General features: G+C 37.9%; 2 protein-coding genes across 2 annotated transcripts in view; both read left to right on the top strand.

Annotated features, from left to right (window-relative positions):
• Positions 1-957: 957 nt before the first annotated feature.
• zc3h10 (zinc finger CCCH-type containing 10) lies at positions 958-6,881 on the top strand. The gene is made up of 3 exons (XM_083533261.1): positions 958-1,338; positions 2,713-4,000; positions 6,148-6,881. Exons 2-3 carry the CDS (start codon positions 2,855-2,857, stop codon positions 6,670-6,672), a joined length of 1,671 nt encoding a protein of 556 aa, XP_083389387.1. The 5' UTR covers positions 958-1,338; positions 2,713-2,854; the 3' UTR covers positions 6,673-6,881.
• Positions 6,882-19,870: 12,989 nt separating this feature from the next.
• Positions 19,871-24,774, top strand: part of esyt1b (extended synaptotagmin-like protein 1b) — a 49,089-nt gene continuing 44,185 nt past the window's right edge. The window contains exons 1-3 of the mRNA XM_083531398.1: positions 19,871-20,550; positions 21,444-21,485; positions 23,670-23,804. Coding sequence (XP_083387524.1) covers positions 20,215-20,550; positions 21,444-21,485; positions 23,670-23,804 — 513 coding nt within the window. The 5' untranslated portion in view covers positions 19,871-20,214. The remainder of the gene's footprint in view (positions 20,551-21,443; positions 21,486-23,669; positions 23,805-24,774) is intronic.

The raw sequence follows: 24,774 nt of genomic DNA, 5'->3' as shown, positions 1-24,774 counted from the left end.
CACATTTGTACTATTTACACAGGGTGTCCAAGAGATGTTAATACAATGTCAACAGTTTTTGACATTTCTTTGTCAACACGCAAGGTTTTTTTTTTTCTACATAATTGCACTTCAAATGAGTGCCTTTAATTGACCTTTGTTTTATACCATTTCTTGGTACACAATGGAATTGTTTTGTCAAATACATTCTTATAAGAGAAAAAGTATAAAAGCTTTTGGAACTAATTCTGCTACAGAATATCCAATAAGAACAGTGACAAACTGCTTGAGGCTTCCTTAGGCGCAAACTACATTGAAAACAAGCATATTGGCAGATTTCCTTGACTGAAATTAGCTAGACCTGGTTGTCAGTTATTCATTTGATCTATTTAGAGATATGTTTTAATGATTTATGGATAAAATACTCTCCCCCATGTAGCATATACTGTCTTAAAATGATATACTCACTTAAAACAATTATTGGCAGCTGTATTTACAACACCATAGAGTTGTGCCAAATACCTTTGAAACTCAAAAACAAATAGTAAAAAATGAGCAATGTGATGGTGAGCTGATGGAAGCTTTAGCAAGAAGTTACATAAGTTCTAGTTAAGCAAAATCTCAACCACAAGTGGGAAGTTCAATGGCTTAGGCTCTGGGTTATAGATTAGAAGTTCATAGGTTCAAACTCCATGCAGTACCAAGCTGACCATGTTCTCTAATCACCACCTTCTAACAAACTGGAATAGGTGAAGAAAGACTTTCACTGTATATATGGAAAGTAAAAGCATTTTCCTATAACATCAGACCTCTATTGAAACTACTTGTTTAAGCAAATTAGTGGATCCGAACTAGCTGCTGTCTAAATGCTAACTGGTTGGAAAGAACCTAGCTGCTAAATTAGAGAGGCACAAAAATGACAGTTTTAATATAGGATCCTTTAATTTGAACTTCCAAATGATTTGAAATGCGTTTTTTAAGAGCTTGCCACGTGATTGAACACATTGATGACGTGATCTTTGTGCGCGGAAGCGAAAGAATAATCCAAACATTTTACAACCTAGGACATATTGTTTACATATTTGGGCATATCAGTTTTTTGCACAGATCGTGGGATCTGTATACATGCTATTCTGTACGAAGTTCCGAAAATAACACTTAATGTAAAGCTGTGAAACTGCGAAGATATATCGTCAGTCCTGTGTGTGAACACATTCATTATATTGAATCAGGCGGTAGTTGTAGCCTGGTCACTGTCAGCGTGTAAAACAAATCGAATACCCCTTTATTTGGATTCGTGAAAAACAGTTGTCCAGATGGGCTTGCTGTCAGGTGGCATGAACTCCCTTCATATGCTGGGTAGGTGATCGTTTAATGTTGCTTAGCAGCTCGTTTTTATAAGCAGCTATTAAGATATTGCTAGCTATTTTGCAAGGCATTGTGGCGTGTTACTCAAGCCGTTGTTACTCAACAAGCTATAAAATACGAAAAAAGCTTTGTTTTTATTAAGTTTTGTAAAAAATAAACTAGAAAATAAATTGTTCATAGATTAATAATACTGTCTGCAACGACACTGGTAGTTAAAATGAAACAGGTGAATTTCATTGGATTTCGAGTTGTATTTCAGTTAAAACCAGAAGAGCCCGAAAATTAACTCTGAAATCCCTAAAAATAAGTTACATTAAATTTGACATTTTTACATATGTGGTTAAAACTACGATATAGGATCCCATTAGAAACAATAAAACAACAACAGCTCTATTATTGAGATCGATCCTACAATAGTACTTGTTTCTTCTATTCTGAGCCAAAACTCTAAATAAACGAACTAATTGTTAATTGGAAAACCAATTTAGTTTCCATATTTAGTTATTTTGGAAATGTGAAACCCCTTTAGGTGCAAGAGATTATATGCGTTTAAATAAGATGGGTCTCATGGCTAAGTCACATTCTTGTGTATATTATTATGCTACTATTATACTAGACCGTTTAAAGTTCATCAATATATTCTGGGGGCAAAGTAAAATAATAACAGTAATAATACTACTACTAATAATTCATGTGTCAAACCCATTTACAAAAATGTTAGCGACATAATCTTGAACAAAAATGACCCTTTCTATTTTATTTAATGTCAGAAAATGGTACTTAACACCTGACAAACTTGTAACAAGTTGGATTCGATATAAAACATGAGTTTGCAAATGGTGACGTGACAAGTTCACCTTCTGGTTGTGAAAAATATTTATATTTTCTTTGGGTTTTTTCCTCATGAACATGCTCAGTGCAGATAAGTGTTTTTGATAAGCGGTTAGTTCAGCTTAATATATGACTTTACTATACTCTTTTTATTTTGTTTTGAAAATATTAATTGTTTTGAATGAGTTCAAAAATTAACCTTTTTTGGTAGTGCATGTAAATAACCCAAATGTTGCATTCAGAATGCGATATAAAATATGTTCATTTGAAGCTCATTTTGACTTAATCTAGTCACCTTGGTAATTTAAACATTAATTAGTTATTAGTTAAGTAGTTATGATTCTACAATTTAAAACACAATAAGCTTTTTTGATGTTGAAGCTGATAGCTGTGAACTGTGGACTACAAGCAAATGCAATAACTGTAAAAAAAAAAAAAAAAAAAAAAAAAAAAAAAAATTGTTATGGAACAGTAAGCACAGTCAAATATTGCCTGTGGCTTTTATTAAGTAAGTTCTATACTGTTTTTCTACAGGTTCCACATTGGATTTTTACAGATTGTAAAGGAAGTCCGACCTGCGTACCCTTTAAAAATCATCAGGCCTTAAACATTGTTAGGCCTGCCATTTCTGGCCCACACATGAGCAGGGGCTATCTTTTTGATTGTGCTAAGTGCCATGCCTGACCGGGATAGTGCATACCTGGTAGGTGGTGGCGGAAGCGGCAGTGGGGGGGGTGCTGGCACGGGAGTAGGGGAGGAAGTGGGCAGTGGATCTGCTTTGACTGGGGGTTCAGACGGTCGAGGGGGAGTTGGGGGAAGCTCAGCTGGTGGGAACAGTGGTTCTGGGACAATGGGATGCTGCGGTGCCCTGGGAAATGGCCACACCTGCAGTGGAGCCAGTGGCAGCTTCAATGCTGGCTCGCAATCAGATGGAGTTTGCCGTGACTTCTTAAGAAATGTGTGTAAGCGTGGCAAGCGCTGTCGTTTCCGCCACCCGGACTTCAATGAAGTGCCTGACCTTGGTGCGCAGAAAAATGAGTTTGTCTTCTGTCATGACCACCAGAATAAAGAGTGCGTGCGCACCAACTGCCGCTTTGTGCATGGTTCTAAGGAAGATGAAGACTATTACAAAAAAACGGGCGAGCTGCCACTGTGGCTTCGGTGGAAAGTGGCAGCAGGCTTGGGCTTGTCACTTACGGACCTGCCACAGAATCGTGGTGAGGCACCCATATGCAGAGACTTTTTGAAAGGGGAATGTCAGCGGGGAAACAAGTGCAAGTTTCGTCATGTACGGAAGGACCATGATCATGAGGCTTCACGCTTCAGTGCAGCAGGGATGATTGGTGTTTCAAGTGGAGTGGGTGGAATTGTAAATGCAAACAGTGGAGGTGTGGCTTGTGGTGGGGTATCAGGATTGGCTGGAGCAAATGGAGGGAGTCTGATAGGAATGGGAAGCCCCAACATTGGAGGGTGCAGAGATCAGGGGTTGTGTGGTGGTGTTGGAGGAGGAGGTTCCATGGGAAGTTGTCTGTCCTTGGGGGCTGCTGGACAACGGCGCTATGACAGGGGCCCGTATTCTGTATATGAATCACTGTTTGAGAATGGACTGTTTGACCCTGGTCCACTGGAGAGCCCTGTTGAACACGCAGCTCTTCAGCTAAAGAGAAGGCGATTGGAAGGGTTGCGACTGGCCGATGGGACCGGAGCAGGGCACTATGACTTTGGGATGCAGGCTGCTCTTTCCACCCGGCCTCTGGAGTATCGCCTGTTGGAAGAGGAAAATGCTTTGCTGAGGAAGCGAGTAGAAGAGCTCAAGAAACAGGTATGGATCATAAATTATACTGCTAGAATACAGATATTCCAAACCCTAAACTGCAAAATCCTTGCTTTAATCAATCAGGGGAATCAATAGGGGAGTGGTAGCTCCAGTGGTTAAGGCGCTGGATTACTGATCGGAAGGTCGGGGTTCAAACCCCGGTATCCCCAAGCTGCCACTCGTGGGCCCTTGAGAAAGGCCCTTAACCCTCTGTGCTCCAGGGGCACCATATTATGGCTGACCCTGCGCTCTAACCCCAGCTTCCAAGCAAAACTGGGATATACGAAGAACAAATTTCACTGTGCTGTAATGTATATGTGACAAATAAAGGTTATTCTATTCTATTCTATTTCATTCTTTTCTATTCCATTCTATTCTATTCTATCAATTTAACTTTTTCCAGTAAATTAGATGATTAGACACATGTATGCTTTAGCAAGAAATAGTCTGGTGTGCAGGGGAAATCAAGGACTGGGCTTGGGAAATATTAGTCTTATGATTTTTAAACATACCAATACGAATGTTCAAGATATATTCATCTAAAATTCTCCCAAGACTGTGTTTTATATTATTACATGGTGTCCTATGTAATACAAATTAGGACAGTGCTAAACATTCATACTCATAAGTATGGATTCATGTAATGTACATTATACATTACATTACATACAATACATTAGTGCCCATACTTTTACTGTAGCTCTTACACATTTTGTTAGTCATGACTACTGTTTCGAAAAAACATGAGCAAATTATCTGGATTTATGGATTTGTGAATCAACAATTATTGCAATTTATGCAAGAATGTCTGCATTGAACAGGAGTACCATCAGTACTGACAACATGCTAGCATAAAAAGATATTTGGACATGGAATTTCCTTGAATGTATGGAAATTAGTAATGTAGTAATAATCCCAACAATTAATTGCACTACTTCTAGTCCCCCTACTTTATTCAGCTCCTGGGTTTAGTTTTGATTTAATAGTGCATGCAAATTCTTTTGCGAAAAACTTGCAAATTTTAGTAAAACATTAGATTTTTTCGGAGAACTCTCCCTATAAAATGATTGTCCTAAATATTATAAGTGTCCCGAATATATAATTTTTGTTTCCTACTTTTATCTATATTTCTCTGTTTAGAGAGATGAGGGGAAAAAAACAAAAAACAATTTAATTAGAACTGTATCTGTCAAGTCACTTATAACATTGCTTTTTTGTCCAAGTTATCTCCACCAACATAATGCAAAGCAGGAAATAAAATTATATATATATATATATATATATATATATATATATATATATATATATATATATATATATATATATATATATATATATATATATATATGGCATGGCTTTAATTTCTGTCATACAGATGAACGTTTTGCTGAATTAATTATATTACTAAGCAATACTAGCCTACTAATGGAAGGGATAATAGGCAAAAAACTCAAACAGCATTTTGATCACCAAATAAACAAGAAGTTATTTAATCTTAGCTCTCCAAAATAGCCAACCTATCACAACAGATACTGGTGTGATTATGCAGAGTAGAATGTTATTAAATTGTATATAGCCTAACATCAGAAGTGTTTTGTTTTTTTAATGCTGGAACATTGTCAATGTTTTATGTGTAAACTCTGTATTGAAGTTTCCATGCTTGAATATAATGAGAAGTTTTGCTTATGCCTGTTGAGTTGATAAAATTTCTGCACACTCCCAACTATGCATATGCAAGCCACCCATATTGTATGAACAGTGTAATAGACGCATCAGCATAATTAAGAGTAATGACAATGCACACAGAATGTGACTTAAATGTATAAAACCACACTTAAAGATTGATTGGAATATTGTGGAGGGAATTTGTTTTTTAAATATGGTATTTCTTACTGTTGGAATAAAAGTAGTGAGAAAACTGACTTTTCAAGCCATGTGTGGTTCTTTCCCAAACCGTTTCCACAAAGTTCGAGCCACACAATTGTATAGGATGACTTTGATTGTAGTAGTATTACATTTTCTGAACCAGGAGCCACAAACTTGTTCCAGCAGCACCATGACAACACAAATCACATGGTGTTTACAAACTTTTGTCAATATAGTGTATGTGTATAAAAGTAGCCATGACTTATTGTAATCTTTTTTTTTTTTAGGTCTCCAACTTAATGGCTACCAATGAAGTTTTGCTGGAGCAAAATGCTCAGTTCCGCAGCCAGGCAAAGGTCATGACACTGTCCTCAACACCCACACCATCAGAACAAAATCTAGCCCCACCAGTTGGTTCAGTCAGTTCCTACAACCACGGCATTGCACAGACTCGCACGACTTTGAGCAGCGCAGGACTGCAGCCACGTGCTGTCACCCAGCAGGACCTGGTGGCACCTGCTGGTGCCCCTACCGGCGCTCCCCCAGCAAACGCTGCACCCCCACCTGCTGCACCCCCTCCTCCACCCCATCTGAACCCTGAGATCGCTCCACTCTCGGCTGCCCTCGCCCAGACCATTGCACAAGGAATGGCACCACCTGTTTCCATGGCATCTGTGGCAGCCTCTGTGGCCCCTGTTGCTGTCTCAATGGCACAGCCATTGCCCGGCATCACCATGAGTCATGCCACCACACCGATGGTGTCATACCCTATCGCCAGTCAGAGTATGAGGATCACCACCATGCCGCATTAATGCAAACCCAAATAGAAGCAATAATTCCTTTTATTTGCAAACACATTTCTCACACCCAAAGCTATGGTGCAGTTTTACAAAAGAAGTACTTTATACAGTATTTACATAAATAGTTTCTTTGTGGACATTGCAGAAATGCCTAACACCAGCAATTTGTGGAAACCCAAAGCTATTATTATTTTTTTTATTAAATAGACTTCATTAGTAAACTTGACCGGCTTCTTTTGTTCCATATAGTTGTTTTGACAGAGAGACCATAAGCTATTTCAGGGTTTGTGCGAAATGCACATATTTTTACATTTTGAATGGACAACATAGACTTTTGTCAGTTAAGCATTGGCTTTTTAAAAATAATTTTCAGTTGACTCTTTGCTTTGGCCAGCTGTTGATTTTCTCTGTGAGGTGTCAAACTTGATCTTTTTGCACAAACGGAATAAAGGATCAACCTCAAAAAATTCTGTTTTTGGTCCGTTTATACTGTTTTTTGTTTTTTTCTTCGGTTGCTGGCTTCCGTTTATCAGTGGTATTAAGTTTATCAGTGGTATTTATTTAAATGATTGTTTACTTAACCACTATACTATACTTAATGTACAAAAATATATGGACACCTCACAGGCAAGTGTCAGCCTTCTCCAGGCTGTTACCACAAACTTGTAAGTGCACAATTGTTTAGGATGTTTTTATAATTAGGGCCAAACTGAACCAAGCCAGAGGAAAGTTGATTAATTTATATATATATTTTTTTTTTTGCATTTCCTTACACATACTGTCAAAGTGTAGTTAATGCACATATTTTTCCATTATTTCAGTCTTAGTTATTATTAAATCTGTAGTTATTGGAAAACTTCTTGATGACTACACACAATGGGGACTTGGTGACAGATCTGAGTTTATATTTGACTGATCTACCAGTGCATGGCCATAGAGTCATCCTGGGCCACATAAAAAACATGATTCATAATGTACTTTTAATAGTCATTTTGAAGTTAATAGTACAGTTTAGAGTAAATAGTGTTTTGTTCTACATGTCTTTAAATTTTTTTTAATTGTTAAAATGTATGTTTGTGAGCTGCCACTGTGGCTACTAGCCTTCAATTCATATAGCCACTGCTATATGTAGAAAACTACATGAATCCGATTTTAATTTCTGCCTCATTATTTGAACGACGCCACTATAGTTGTGAAGCGCTAGAAAACAGTGGTTTCACAGCAGTGGCTATATGAATTGAAGGCTAGTAGCCACAGTGGTTCCCAGTTCAGTTTAATATCTAATTTTATGTGAGAAAATCAGTCAGATTGCAAATCATTTATCTTTTCCTGATATGCACAGAAATTCCAACTAGATTATTGAAATTACATCCCTACTCAAAAGACCAAATTTCCTTTTACTTGCAGGAAAAAAGCTACTTATACCAAGACCCCCTGGCAAATGGTCTCTGTACAACTGCATGTTTAACAAATCATTTTGAAAGAGTCAACCATTGAAGGTTTCTTCTAAAAAACAAGTGATCCTGATCATCTTGAATCAGGCCAATCTGATGAGTGATCCTGGTACTGTTTTACATTAGAGAATATCCATTTGAAAGGTAAAATTTGGGTGGTTCTTCAAATACAGGTTAAATACATAAGGTATGCATAATTTGGTATTGATTTACATTTATGACATTTAGCATTTAGCCCTTATCCAGAGTGACTTAGTTATCACAATTATAAACTGAGCAATTGAGGGGGAATGGCCTGAATAGAGGGCCCTGCAGTGGCAGTGAGTAGTGAATAAACAGATTTTGAACAAATACAAAATAGTCGACAGGAAGTACACATGAATTTCAGAGTTTCATGTTAGCATATCCCAGTAAATTACAGGAAAAATAACTGCATTTAGCACAAATTCTTCAAATGATATATTGGAATAATAAAAAACATTTGTTACAGTTCTAGCCCACAAGGTGATTCAATCCCAAAACTTCTTGGGCACATTCAGCACATGGTCCTGGAGATACTTATGTTTTTTAAAGATTGCTTCAGAAAGGTATACTACTATAGGCCAATATCAGACTCTTTATCTCCAAGATCCTAGAAAAGGTTGTAGCACAGTTTTTAAGCACATGCTTACATAGAAATAACATTCATGAAATGTATCAGTCAGGATCCAGGCATCATCATAGCACAGAGACAGCACTGGTTAAAGTGATAAATGACTTGAGCTGTGTCTCCTTGCTTGTTATGCAGCTCTTAAGTGCTGCTTTTGACACTAAGGTGATCCTAGTGTTCTCCTTGATAGACTAAAAAATGTTGGACTTAAGAGAAAGGCTTTCTCCTGGCTCAGGTCTCATTTTACTGATCAAAATCAGCTTGCCCTATTCGAACAGAACAATAGTAACTAATACTATATTACTATACTACTATTGTTATGCTAATGATAAGTTAGTTGCTAGTTGAATGTTTCAGCAAAGCCAGGTGTAGGAGGGACATAATAACTTGATAATGTTTAAGAATGTGTAAAAGAAAATTCCACAGTAGATGCTTATTAACTTCATTCTGCTAATTCTATGACAGAAGTATTAGGATTATTTATAAAGGATTATTAGGAATAAGTATTCTATGACAGAAGTATTAGGATTATTTATAAAGGATTATTAGGAATAAGTATTATTTTATTAAGAACACATGCACCCAGAAGTAAGCTTTCTAATTACAGAGTATCTAAGGATGGGCTTCTGTCTTAAAATGTGCAAATTATATATTTTTTACCTCTTTGTTGGATTATTGTAATGCCACACTGTCTGAATGTTCTAGTAATTGCATAAATAAGATGCAGTTAGTCCAGAATGCAGCAGCAAGAGTCCTGACCAGAACAGTGAAATATGATCACATCACCCTTGTCTTTTTCAATCTACACTGGCTCCCATTCAAATCTGACACTGATTATAAAATACTGAGGCACTGAAAGGGCTAGTGGCGCAGTTCCTAAATGAAAATGTAGTTACTGCGGCAAATGGGTGCATAACATTTGTTGGTAACTTCAATAATGAAGTCTACAGCAGGGGCAGAGCTTTCTCTTTCAAAGCCCCACAGTTACATTATGAAACAGCATATACCTCTAAAGCAATACTTCTAAAATTCAATCAAATGATGGTGAAGCATTGGCAGCACTTGGTCCTTCATCATACTCAGTGTGCCAAATTTCTAAAATTTCTGATTCTTTTGGCTACAAAAAACATCCTAGATAGAAGAAGAAGAAAGTAAAAGGAAAATAATTTGTATCCTGCCCACCCTTTCCTGAATCCATGGAAAAAGGCAGATCCTGGTAAATGTGATTTTAGAGAGGGGCCTTAGAAAGTGTGGCCCAATTCACCCTCCTCTTCTGTGGATACTACCCCTCACTGTTCCAGATTGCACAGGTTGCAATAGGAATTTTCCAATGTTTTTTCCCACCTTTACCTGGTTGCAAGAACCTCACAGAAGCAGCACATTGAGACTCCTCCAGGTGTGGTTGTACACAGTCTCCCATAGCTGAAAAAAGTGGTTTTATGATCAACTCGAGGCTATGCTTGAAATGGGAGTAATCAATGTAATCAAAAAATGCCACAGTGATTGGAGCAGCCTGGTGGTCTTGGCACCAGGGAAATTGTAGCTCAGTGGTTTACTGCTCAGAAGAACAGGGGTTCAAGCCCCAGTATGGCAAAAAAAAAAAAATTGGCATTGCAATGGAAGATAAATACATGTTTACAAATAATTTCACCCAAAGGTAGCAAATATAAAAAAAAAAAAAGCAATGGGCCTAAGTCATATCCTTGCGGAACACCAAATCTTTCCTCACTGAGTGTGGAATACTCACCATTTACATAAACAACTACAAACAATCAGTGAAATAGACCTAAACCAGGAGAGAGCTATTCCCTTTACTACAACATTTTCTAGTCCAGCACGGAAAATTTTATGATCAGTAGATGTCAATAGGTGTCAAAAGCTGCACAAAGATCGAGAAACACAAGCAACAATCACAACCCTGATCAGAGGTCAGTAGCTGGTAATTTACCACTTTAACCAGTGCTGTCTCTGAGCTATGATGAGGCTTAAGTCCTGACTGATACATTTTATTAATGTTATTCCTTTGTAGGTGTGAGCAAAACCGCTGTGCTAGAACCTTTTCTAGGATCTTGAAGAAAGGGAGGTTTGATATCGGCCAATAGTTGGACAACCGACAAGGCGCAACTTTGTAGTTGATTATCATATATATATATATATATATATATATATATATATATATATATATATATATATATATATATATATATATATATATATATATATATAAAGCTCAAATACCACTGACTGACTCACTCATTCATCACAAAATCTCAAAAACCACTGCACGGATTGCAATAAAATTTGGAACATACCTTCCTCTTGGGTCTTAGGTGCTCACTAAGAAAAGGGTTTTGAAAAATTCGGCCTGGATCGCGGCTAACTCGTGAAAAACGCGATTTCTCACGCATTGTAAACTCTTCGAAATAACAGTACGGATCCTAATGAAACTTACCACATTGTTTCTTATTAGATGTTAGATGCACAATAAAAATTATTTTCAAAGTAGTTTGCCCTGTATCGGTACTACAAAGGGGTAGTACGTTATTTGTTGACGTTACGTTCTGATCTCTGATCATCCAGTCCTGCTCAGTGCTTACTGCTTATTGCCATATTGCTTAGCGTTCTGCCTTCCGTAGCGAAGCACGGGTACTTTCAGCTAGTCTGTTATAATTATAGTGGTATCTACAGAGTTATTTATAAAATTGTTTGAATTAAATTAATAGTCTGGATTTTTTGCCTAATATTTTCAGTTTTATAATTGAAAAGGTTCATGAAATCATCACTCTCTATTAATGTTGTGGATGTTAGTGCTTTCCTAGTTAATGTTGCCACAGTACTGAATACAAATCTCGGATTATACAGTGCATCTGGAATGTATTTACAACGCTTCACTTTTTCCACATTTTGTTATGTTACAGCCTTATTCCAAAATGGATAAAATTCATTATTTTTCTAACAATTCTACAAACAATATGCCATAAGACTAAAGAGCTCATTGTGGACTTTCGGAAATCTAACAGCAGGAAACTCTTCCCAGTCTACATCAATGGATCTGAGGTAGAGAGGGAAATTTTTCGGTACCCTTCCCCAGATCTGTGCCTCGATACAGTCCTGTCTACAGATAATTTCTTAGACTTCATGGCTTGGTTTGTGCTCTGACATGCACTGTTAACTGTGGGACCTTATACAGACAGGTGTGTGCCTTTCCAATTCATGTCCAATCGAGTAACTTTATCACAGGTGGACTCCAGTCAAGTTGTATAAGCAACTGAAGGATCATTAGTAAAAACAGGATGCACCTGAGCTCAATTTTAAGTGTCATGGCTGTGAAAACTTACAGTATGTACATATGATTTTTTTCATTTTCATTTGTAATACATTATAAAAAAAAATTCAAACAAACTTTTGTCACATTGTCATTATGGGGTATTGTTTGTAGAATTTTGAAGAAAATAATTAATTTATTCCTGTAACATGACTGAATGTGGAAAAAGTGAAGCGCTGTGAATACTTTCTGAATGCACAGTACTTGTTATCTTTTATGAGAGTAAAAAAAATGCAAATCTAGCAGTACTAAGAGCTTTTCTATAGCTCCGGAGGCTCTCCCTCCATGTTATTTGAAATACTGTCAAATGAGTTTGACACCATTTACGTTCTAATTTTTTACGTTTCTAAGTTCCTAATTTCTATTTTAAGGTGCGTGTATGATCATTAAAGCACGGCGCTTTTTTTCTCTCTCTCTCTAATCAATTAAATTTTAAGGGGAGCTACGTCATCTAGAGTGTACCAAAAACATTGATTCTAAACATTTAGTAGCCAAGCTGAGCTTTGCGGGGTCAGACGATGATCCAATCAATGTTGATAACTCTGGGAGATTGTTGATAAAACTTGCTGCAGTAGCTGACGTGAATGTAGGTTTAACAGGGTACCGTAACAAGCTACATATGCTATGACTGAGGCAGATTTTTAAAGGAGATGAGTTAATGAGTTAATCCATATGTAAGTATTAAATCAAGAGTGGGTCCTATGACATTCTGATTTATTCCTACTGAATCTAGAATGGTCTTCCTTATTATCAAAATTAATACTTAGACTTAGAGCTAGTTTTGAAATTTATTCTGCAAATTCTCAAAGGAAATAAATTAGAAGGACCCTGGGTCTATAAATAGTAATTAATGGAATTGACTGAGAAGACTTGTTTTTGGAAGATACATACTGTATGTTATGTTGGTGTAGAGAAATTTTTAATTTCTTGCGAAGGGTTAGGGTCAGTGTTAGGGTCAGAGTTAGGGTTATAAATAATTGTGACAACGCCTCCTGTCCCATTATATGGGGCTGGTGTATAATACTATACCCAGGAGGACTAACTTAATTTAATGTTAGATATTTGTTTGGTTTAATCTGTTTCTGTTAAACATTGTACATTAAACTCCTGATCTGTCATCATTTAGTTTATAATCAGTACTTTTGACAATCCTATTATAAAATTAGAGGCGCTGGTTGTACAATTCACTCTTAACTATTTTAATGGTAATTAGGTTACTTAAACAAACATTCTGGGAATGTCTATATTTTGGTTTCACTCAGGGAACAGACACAGTTTTAATATTGTGGACCCTGAGTGACGACTCCATGCAGCAATCAGACGATTGGTTTAGTCTGTTTGTTTTGAGAACTTCATATGTATCCCCTAGTGTAGTCTCCAAAACGATCAAACACAATGGTGGAACAGCCTCTTATGAGGACCATCCAAGGAAAGGAAGCCTAAGAGCTACCACTGCAGCAGAGGACACCATTATTAGAGTTACCAGCCCCACAAACTAAACAAAAATGCTTCTTGAATTAGACAGACATACACCAACCAGGCGTAACTTTATGGCCACCTGCCTAATATTGTGTTGGTACCCTTTTTGCCACCAAAACCGTCCTGACCCATCAAGCATTAACAGCATTAACTGTTAGCAATTTGAGCTACAGCAGCTCATCTGTTGGATCGGACCAAACCTGTCCCTGGAACATCATCAAGATTGTTGGAAAACCATTCCAGGTGACTACCTCATGAAGTTAAGTGAGAGATTGCCAAAAGTGTGCAAAATTGGTACAACTATGATGAATCGAAAATATAAAATATATTATTGGTTATTTTGCACATTTTTGTTGACTACGTAATTCCATATTTGTTCCATCATAATTATACCTTACTTACCTTAATTATATCACCATAAAATATACCTTTATTCATCCCACAGTGGGGAAATTTCTGTGTTACAGCAACAGAGAAAAGAAATGTGCAAATATATAAAAAGTATAGACATAATACATATATATACATCACAGTGTATAAATACAAAAAAAACCCCACCAATAGTGGATAGTTACAAACATATTTTTTTTTATTAGCGATATCGCACAGTTATTGCACAATAACAGTGTGTATTATGGTGACTGGTTTAGTGGGAGCAGCTCTGAATGTATAGTTGAATAGCGGCAGGGAGAAAATAACTGAATCTGTATCGCTTCTTCAGACACTTAGGATGTAACAGTCTGTCACTGAAGAAGCTGCTCATAGATACAGGTGGTGAGAGTCGTTCTCCAGCAAATGATAATAGTTTAGCGACCATCCTAATTTCTCCCACCTCCTTTACAGTGTCCAGGCAAATACCCAGGACTGAGCTGGCCTTACTGATCAGCTTGTCCAGTCTCTTCCTGTTTGCAGTAGAGATGCTGCTGCACCAGCAGATCACACCATAGTATATGGCTGAGGCCACCACAAAGTCAAAAAAGGTCTTCAACAGCTTTCCATGCACTCCAAAAGACCTTACTCTTCTCAGCAGAAAGAGTCTTCTCAGTCCTCTCTTGTAAGTTGCCTCAGTATTATCTGTCTAGTCCAGTTTGCTGTTCAGATGAACACCCAGGCATTTGTAAGAGTTCACTCTCACAATGTCCTTTCCCTGAATGTTCGCTGGTAATAGTGAAGTGAGTTTGTGTCTATGGAAATCCACCACCATAATAATAATAATGAATCTAATGTCAGTCAATGTAACACTGATGTATTTACCTTACAAATACTGCAAACTTAGGTTGATCAGGTAGATGTTTTTATAAAAGCACAGGTTGAAACCAGTGGTGGGCGGTCAGGGCCAGCAAAGCCTTGATAGCCTAAACGCTATCAGAATCACTGACCTACATTTACAACCTAATCTAATCTAATATTTGTTCCATGAAATTGTATTACTTTATTCCCAATAGTTTATTCTCATTTCGTAGCGTTTATCTTGGCTGCACTGCTTCCAGTACGTGTATGTGTATGTTAGCTTTTTTGTCCAATTAGATTTCAGCCTCTATGTGCTGCCATGTCAATCTTATCTGCCCAAAGCCAATACTGCTGGCGTTTTGACCATAGTCTCCTTAAGAATTAGCTCTGTTTCTTTAACCAATCAGATTTCAAATTCGCCTCACAGGGCCAGCTATCTTGCCTAGAATAGCGTCAGCATTTTTCCGTCCTCTGATTGGTTGGTCAGAGGGAAACTCTCAATTCAATTCAATAAATTTTTATTTGTATAGTGCTTTTTAATAATGAACATTGTTTTAAAGTAGCTTTAGACAGATTATATGGTGATAAAAATGAAAAGATGTTCTTTATAAGTGTAAGTTTGTCCCTAATGAGCAAGGAGCATGGCAAGTGTGGCAAGGAAAAACTTCCTGAGATGGCATAAGGAAGAAACCTTGAGAGGAACCAGACTCAATAACTTTAAAAGGAACCTGGGTTGCACCGAATGTCCATTTATTGCAAATAAACTATGTTGCGGGGTACAGTGATGGTGATCAGAAGCAAACTGTAGTCCTGAGTCAGTGTAGCAGACTATTGACATTAACTACAGTACAAATCCATCCTCAAAGCTCCTTTTCTTACACCGGAATTTCATGGAACCACCCAAGGCGTTGATGAGAAACTGTCTCCGGCTGCACAGAGTGGCCTCCAATCAAAGAAGACACTATCCAGAGGCAGGCCTGGACGAAGTGGGAAGTTCCTGATCGACATGCAAAACACGTCTAATGCGCTCTGCACACATGAATACACCGGAGTTAGGTTTTTTTTTTATGCCTACTGAGAAAGAGAAATTGATTTGGTTTCAGACATATTTAAAAATACATTTTGAAGAAAAGCTAGACATTGTGAGGAGGTTGGCCAACCCCGAAGCTAGCTAGCTTTTCTCAGCCCAGGAAGGGGCTGTAAGCCTCTGAGGAGCGTTGCAAATTATGACTGTGCATCTCTGGTGAGTAGGTTGTATTTTATAAAAATGTTTATGTTTTTGTCATGTTATTAGACAAATATTGATCCTGAACTGCTCCAGATAATGTGGGTGGCACAGTTGCAGTTGTAGTGTAGAGGTTTGGAGCTTGGTTTAGTAAAATGGCCTCAAAAAAATGCAAAATGCCTCTCTCTCTGTAACGCCACGTGTGGTGGTATTAAGAGGTGGATTCATTCGGGTAAGTCCCCACTGAAGGCCCAGGTACCAAATGCATGGCCTGCCACTGGTTGAAACAATAGATGATTACCAATAAACTATCAACAGCACTCAGTTGCTTTAAGAGAGGCAGAGGCTATTTTGAAGTTGCAGCAAGATTCTTTCAAGCAGGCATCAGAAAAACTTAAAAGGAAAAAACAGATAAAAAAGGTTAAGCAAATCAGAACCCCTACATTTTGCAGACTACATTCCCCAGTTTAATTATCAGTTTCACCTTATATCTCCACATGATAGGCCTTATGCAAGTGTTTTACCCCCCGAGTGGTAAGTATACTATAAGCCAGCCCATGCATACCCAAAAAGCCATGCATACCATCTCAGTGAGTCCTCATTTTGTGCAAGATCTCTAATATGTCAGGACATCGTTGACACAGGCAGCACATATACTTTTTTGCCGCAGTGTTGACGGCACAAAAAACTAAATATTGATAGACTACCCAGTGCCAACTGCCTTAAAAGCACTCCAATGCATCCTGAGTTTTTTAGCCTGGAATCATAAATTCATTTACGATTTTACTGATTTTGCAGTTCCTTTGAACCACATAAAGAAAAATGGGACTGGTCACTGGAGTGTCAGGGCTCCTTTTAGTAATTGATAATGGCATTAAACAACTACTAGTGCTTACACACCCTAATCTTTCTCCAAATTTCCAGGTCCTCACTGAGGCTAGAGAGCTCACAGCAGGTTAAGGAGGAAGTACAAGTTATTCATCAGGGATAAACCTTTTATAACAATTATATGAAACAAACTTATAGGCGCTGAACTTATACATTCTTTTATACAACTTTATAACCGCTTTATCTCTGTAAATCTGCATTGAGACAATATGCATTGTTAAAAACGCTATACAAATAAAAATGAATTGAATTGAAGGTGAATCTGACACCCTGTCTCAATGTTTCCCACCAAACATTTACACACCATATTTGGTTTGAAGTCCACCTAGGGGTAGTCCTACTAAAAGATAGTGGGGATTATTAGGGCAAGAAAAATGTGCAATGCACTGAAAGACTCGCACAGTGGAAGTAGCTACAGGAATCTCATTAGAAGCCAGTGTTGGATTGTTTTTGATCCCAACATACAATGCAGACATTATATATTTATGTATATAAATATAGATATATATTTATTATACATGTATTTGCCCAGGACTGAGTGGTCATGTAAGGGAAACTTAAGCTGAAAACACCCATGAACAATATTGTGAGTTTTTGAATATGTCACAAGTAAGTATGGGTTGCGAAAGCGATATGTTCCCTAAATGGCAAGCGTTAGAAATGTGAAGCAGATACTGAGGACCCAGTGTCAACCAACAAATCCATCACACAAGTTGGTGAGTCAGAAGTAGACGTAGAGTAGAGTCCTCACTAGATCTAGGAAATATGACCACATCACCCCTGTATTAATCAGTCTACACTGGCTCCCAATCAAATCTCGCATTGATTATAAAATTTTACTACTGACATATAAAGCACTTAATGGTCTCGCACCACCGTATCTGAGTGAACTTCTGTACCAGTATGATCCTCCACGCCTACTTAGATCAAAAGGTGCAGGCTATCTGTTGGTTCCTCCAATAATGAAGATTACAGCAGGGGGCAGATCTTTCTCTTATAAAGCCCCGCAGTTATGGAACAGCCTTCCTATCAGTGTTCGGGACTCAGACACAGTCTCAGTGTTCAAGTCGAGGTTGAAAACATATTTATTCAGTCAAGCCTTTAATCAGTAGATTTTTTCTCAGGTAAAGGCTCAGATCTGGAGGGAACACTGATATAGAGTGTTTGGTGAACTGGGATATTTGTACGCTGTCGTCCCCTCACATTCACGTGTTCACTCAGGTTTGTTGATGGTGGTGTGGTGGGCCGTCTCTTATCCCAGAGATCCCTCATGTCTGTGTTGCCTTCTGGTTCTCCCTTTTAGTTATGCTGCTATAGCGGGTCTTGCCGGAGTCCAAACTGCACAGTGACTTTAACTCTCATGCAACAATAGGTACACTTAATAATCCATATCCTTCTCTTCCTGTCACCCTCTTCTCTCTCTCTCTCTCTCTCTCTCTCTCTCTCTCTCTCTCTCTCTCTCGGTCGAGTTAAACATGCTCCTGAGGCTCCAGTGACCACTGTTCCTGCCCCTCTCCCCCCCGTGGATCTTCCCACTTCATCCAGGCCTGCCTGGATTGGATGTCAACAGTCTCCTACACTGATGTCAACAGTCTCCTACACTGACTCAGAAATACACTTCGCTTTTGATCATCATCACTGCACCCCGCAACATTGTATACCCGCCACAAATGGACATTCGGTGTAACCCAGATGAGGATGGGTTCCCTCTTGAGTCTGGTTCCTCTCAAGGTTTCTTCCTTATGCCATCTCGGGGAGTTTTTCCTTGCCACAGTCGCCAGTCGCCACCGGCTTGCTCATCAGGGACAAACTTACTCATAAAGAACATATTCATTTTTAATCACCGCATTATCTGTGTAAAGCTGCTTTGAGACAATGTTCATTGTTAAAAGCGCTATACAAATAAAAATGAATTGAATTGAATTGAATAGATGTAGTCACTGCGCTTGCAATGCTGGGAATACAAGCTTAATATTTTGTTTACAGTAAAGTAATGTCTGTTAAGTTGATTTCACAGACCTTGCTCATATTTGATTGCAAGGATTGGCACAGTTTTGCATAATGTCCAATCTTTTTACACTTTCTGCATGTTGCAGTGAAAACAGTTTATGGCATTAGCTAAGTTTGCCTACAATCCACACAGCAAAAGCATGACCTCCTCTTCTACATCAGAATAGAACAGAATTAAAAGTTATGGTTTCAATGCACCAATGCATCCTCTGTGAAGTAGTACAGTTCTTTTTTTTGTCTGGCCAGGCATCCTCTGTAGCATCAGTGACTCAGATAATTTTCAAAGATCCGGAGCCAAGTGCTAAATGGCAAGATGGCTCACCAGGCAAGGCAGGAAAAAAATCTGGAAATGCACATTTGCAGCAGCCATCTTTGCAATGCTTAACCCTTAATACTAGGTAGGTGGTAGCTCAGTTGAGGTGCTAGGTTACTTATAAGATGATCGAGATTTCAAGCCCCAGTATTGCCAAGCTGCCACTTTTAGGGCCCTTGAGCAATGCCCTTGAGGGGCACTGTATCATGGCAGACCCTGCCCTGATATGTGAAGAGAGAATTTCACTGTGCAGTAAAGTGCCAATAGTAAAAAAATTAAATAAAATCTACCACACATAACCCTGAACTGCATCATATCATCACTTATGGCACTCAACTCCCACTTCCTGCTTCAAAGTAGCAGCAACACAATACACAAAACATTAACACATAATGTAGGCCTTTTTGTTTTTGACATACTAAAGATATGCAATATTATAGTCTGTAGTGTTATTCTAGAGCTCATAACTGGACCAATCACTCTAGAAAATATCTTTTTATGATGTCAAAATAAACAACACTTATAGTAGGTCCCAAATAGTTACGTTGCAGAAAGACGTCTGCTGTTTTGCTAGAAGGTAAATATTAAGAAAATATATTCAGATTCGAATCTGTGTATGTGTGTGTGTGTGTGTGTGTATATATAGTGTACACACTGCAACTTTTTGGGCGTTTCCATCACTCGAAACTTCTGCCTTGAGACCAGCAGTAGGCAGATAGAGGGGCATGTGGCGCACGAGCTCATTTCAGGCAACGTTACAGAGTGAGGAGGGGAAAAATCCCAAGCTTTCGAGCTGAGTCACGACTCCCTGAGATCCGCACTGCGACGCTCTTTTTTTTTTTTTTTATATTATTATTACCGCTTGAACCTGGTGCAGCTAGAACCTGGAACCAACTCGGATGCAGAATTTAAGCTGTAAATAGTTTTATTGTATTGGTTGCTGTTTGTGATTTAAATTAACTGTTTACAAATTGTGCAAAGATGTCACAGAAAGATACAGAGCCAAGCTCTTTAGCAAAGGAGGACCTAAGTGAACCAGGAGAGAACCAGAACCCAGTCCCTAAAGCCAAGGGGATTGATGCGATGGGTATTTTATGGACTTTTGGGAAATGCCTGACAGCTTTGCTGCCCGTTTACCTGGCGGGGTATTACCGAGTGAGCAGCAGTTTGGTGGTGTGTGGGCTCGCGCTCTACTCGGGATGGAAACACACTCGAGAAGCCAAAGAGGCGAGGTTGAGGTCCGCCATACAGCTTCTCAACGAAGAGCATGAAACATCCGCCAGCGTGTACAAAAGCCGAAAAGACCTACCTGTCTGGGTAAGAAAGCGAAATAAAGCCGAGAAAAACAAAACAAAAGAAGTATTGCGACATACTTTTGCGCCAGTTTGTAACGTATCACAATCCACTTCATTTTTTTTGCAATGCAACCTTAACCGTTATGTACACGAGGAGCCGCAAGCAATATATAATTTTTCTTTGCCTTAAGGCATGTTGCTCTCCGGTTTCCTGGAAGAATTGCTTCGTGTTTATCATGAAATGTGTTAAAAATGTAAATAAAGCCGACTTTTACTTTGTTTAGAATAAACCATGCGTGCTCACCTACACCTAAAACTGTATTAAAGAAGCATTTAGGGAAAAAAAACAGTCGACTTTAGTACAGTAATAGTCCATAATATTTCACATGCTTGTTTCTTCACATGCTTGTTTCTACAAAAATTTTAACTAAATCTAAATACTTCTTAAAGCTTTGTTTATGAAGTGATGGGCAACATTGCGTATTATATAATAATCCTCCAGCATTGTTTGTTAACAATGTTTACTCTGTAATTACCCATGTTTTGAGCAACTAAACCACCTCCTAGCTTTCTGTCCCACACTCTGTCAGTGTATCTGTGTCCCAGCCCCCATCTCTAGTGTATTTTATTGATCCTGTTTAGGCAGTTCATGTTGTCCATTTCCCAAATGACCTGGCATGTGTTTCTTTTGAGGGCGGGTGAAATTCTTTTTGAGCAGATCGAGGAAAATGGCTGCTGTTATATCCATAAAAGGCATGCCTGTTGTTATAGTAATGAAAGATTAGAGCTAAAGCGGTTATGAAAAAGCTTTTTTGTTTTTCTAAAGCCACTTCCTTGTACACTACCTTTTCTGGTGCTGTTAATGCAATATGGTATGGATATTTCACATTTTCTTTTCTCCCCTTTATCCCACAGGTCAATTTCCCAGATGTTGAGAAGGTTGAATGGCTTAATAAGGTATGACACTTGATTCAATGTTCTGAAATACAGTATGTTTACTGCCTTTTGCAGTTTTTAGTCGTTGCATGGAACCACAAAGCCCTCACTTATGCTCCACCTATAGCCCTCCCACAATGGCAGAGCAGAGAAATCCATTGATGTCTTCTAACTTTGCATAATCTTTTTATTTAAATAAACACAGCTTCTTTGTAATAAAAAGCAGTTGCATTAGTCAAACAATTATTTTGTAAAATAAAATAGTAAGAGAAATGAATGTTTTTTTCTTTCTCTTCTCTTTTTCAGTTCTGGAAAGGTTTAGTCAAAACATGTAAGAAATGATCTAGCCCTGCCTAAACCAAATTCTTGGCTTAAGAAAAGGGTAGCTACTTCTGTTAATGGCATCAGTTTTGCCGAGCATACACACACACACACACACACACACACACACACACACACACACACACACACACACACACACACACACACACACGCACAGGCACATAACCACTTCCTGGAATAGATGTGCTTTGCCCCAGACACTTTTCGGTTGTAGAGTTCAAAACCTTCTATTGTCAGATTTTCCAAATTAGTATTTTAAAAAAGGAGGCGAGAGAGAACAAACACCATTCCACTGGCCATAAGCCAGAAACTATTCGCTCGTCCTGAAGCCAATCCTATGCTCTAAGAATAAATTAGCTAGAGTTTAATCTGAATCTCTGTGTAATCAAAAGAAATCCAGTCAAACAGTTTTTGAGTTTGTGTAATAGTTGCTCTGGACCACACCCAATGAGCATGTTCAGCTACTTATAAATGTTTAATAAAATCAGTAAATTGATCAATTATATGTGTGTGTGTACGTGTATGTACATACATACACGCACACACACACACACACACACACACACACACACACACACACACACACACACACACACAAAAACATGCCTGGGCAATAACATTGGTGAACTTTTACTGGATCAAATCAAGCAAACACAGATCAACACAAATCCCCCAAAGGCTTGTACAGTAGTCACTAGGCATGATGGGTGCATCACTTTATCTGCCTCCTTTTATAACCCTGATATGCTCATCACTCTGGAGTCAGTGTAATTCTGGGCCACATCATTTTCCAAAGCTGCAAAATCCAACCTTTATGCCCCAGAAAAACCCTAACCCTACCCTAGTTCCAATTCCTTAAGTTCTGTTTGCATTGAGAGCACATAAATGCTTTTACTCTCTGCAGATTCCATTCAATTTAATTCTATCCTGCTTATATGTCCCATAATATATCCAAGGAAACTAATGACACCTTTGAATTTTTACAGCCAAGTCACCTAAAATGCCAGTTTTAGTATGTAAAAGTCAAGTCAAGTTTATTTCTATAGCGCATTTCAAAACAGACATTGTCTCAAAGCAGCTTTACAGAATTTTAAGAGTTAATGTGAACGGTGTGCATTTATCCCTGATGAGCAGCCACGGCGACTGTGGCAAGGAAAAACTTCCTTAGATGTTATGAGGAAGAAACCTTGAGAGGAACCAGTCTCAAAAGGGAAACCCATCCTTATTTGGGTGACATCAAGAGTGTGATTATAAATCTTTCAACAATACAGAACACTGGAGAGTGAGAACTAACATGAGCACTGGCGTGTGTGATTATGAGTAATGTTCTTTCTACAGTTTTAAAAGGTTTATTAAATATCATGAATACTAATTCCAAGCATTTCTTCTAAACAATATATTGCAGTGTGTTATTAAGAATGTTAAGAAATCCCCTTGCACAGGAACTTCTGTGGTCAGTCGCCAACACATCCAGGCATTTAACATAACAGTTTGTTGCTATGGCAGCAAAACAAATACGGACAATAGGGTTTTTGGAGATGTGTGAGGTCGAGGGAGGGAAAGATATAGCTGTATAAGATGCACAATAAGTTGTGTTTGTTGACAGTTTTAACATTCTCGTTTAAATGTTTAAACAGTGCAATCCTAAATAATAGATAATTAAAACTATATCTTTTTTATTGGTAAATAAAAATATTACAGTTCTTATTAATTGTTCAGAGATAATGATTGTCAATATATTAGTTTTGTCAGATTTATAAATTGACATTTAAGCATAATTATGTAAGCATAAGTAAGTTATGTACTTATGTAAAGAAATATAACGGCAAATTTTTATTCACTCTTTCTCTGTCCGCTTTACAGGTCATCCAGCAAGCATGGCCATTTATTAGCCAGTACTTACAGAAATTGCTGACGGAGAGCATTGCACCATCCCTCAGAGCATCCAGTCAACACTTGCAGACCCTCAGCTTTACCAAAATTGACTTTGGTGACAAGGTTCGCCTTTTTACCATTTATTTCCATTTTACTCATTTATTTTTTAGAATGAAAATGAATACAAAAACATGTGAATATATAACTTATATTTTAGGCTCTCACCATTCCTGATGAAGCAAAATGTCTGCTAAATGCCATAAATGTAAATGTAAATGCAAGCAGAAATAGCATTTTTTTGCTTTAGATCTGTGTAAGGAGCAATATGTGTATTTAAATGTTCACCTTGCTTTAGTGGTAGAAAAGGATTGGGCTGTTTGGGAATAATATCTCTTCCTTTATAATTTCTGAATTAATGTTAATAGAGAGAACAGCATGTTTTTCCAAAATTGAAAGGCAATAGCAACATAAATGCCTGGTCAAATAACTGCAGCAGTGTTTCTGTTCTTCTGATAACAACTCATAAGAACACGAGGATAAAATTTGGTCTTGATAAACACAGTTGTTTGTTTAGTAGTGTTTGGGAATCATTGCTTAATATTATTTATTATTTAAGACAAATTTGTTTGTTCTCACTGCAAGTGGGCATTGTCTCATTGCATTGCTTCATTACTTAGAGGTATTTCTTTGTGTACATAAAGGAATATAAAGGTTGCACTGTATGTCTAATGTTTTGGTTTTGAAATATTCAGATCAAAATCGCATGTCAAGGCCACTATCCAGAAACATTTAAAGGATCATGGCATGTGGAAACAGACTGTCACATAACAAAACTATGATTACATAACAAGAAATGTAGGCCAAAACCTGAAATAGTGCACATAAACAATGGCTTTGTATACCAGATGAATGTCAATGCTGAATACATATATTGCAAAGTGTTTGTATTAAAAGAATACTTTTGTAGTGTGAAGATGACTAGGTGTGTTACCAAGTGTGTGCAATAAGTTTGAGTTTATGATGGTCATGATTATAGGCAAAGGTGCATTCTGGGAAATGAATTCTGATCACAGTTTCAGTATTGACATGACAA

The sequence above is a fragment of the Silurus aristotelis genome (genome assembly GCF_946808225.1).
Source record: "Silurus aristotelis genome assembly, chromosome: 2".
Classification (NCBI taxonomy): Eukaryota; Metazoa; Chordata; class Actinopteri; order Siluriformes; family Siluridae; genus Silurus; species Silurus aristotelis.
This window is presented reverse-complemented; position numbering and strand designations above follow the sequence as displayed.

Excerpts from the sequence above, each read along its gene's own strand:
- zc3h10 (XM_083533261.1), top strand. The coding sequence starts at position 2,855 with ATGCCTGACCGGGATAGTGCATACCTGGTAGGTGGTGGCGGAAGCGGC. Across the intron at positions 4,001-6,147 it reads TAGAAGAGCTCAAGAAACAG|GTCTCCAACTTAATGGCTAC; the intron begins GTATGGATCATA and ends TTTTTTTTTTAG.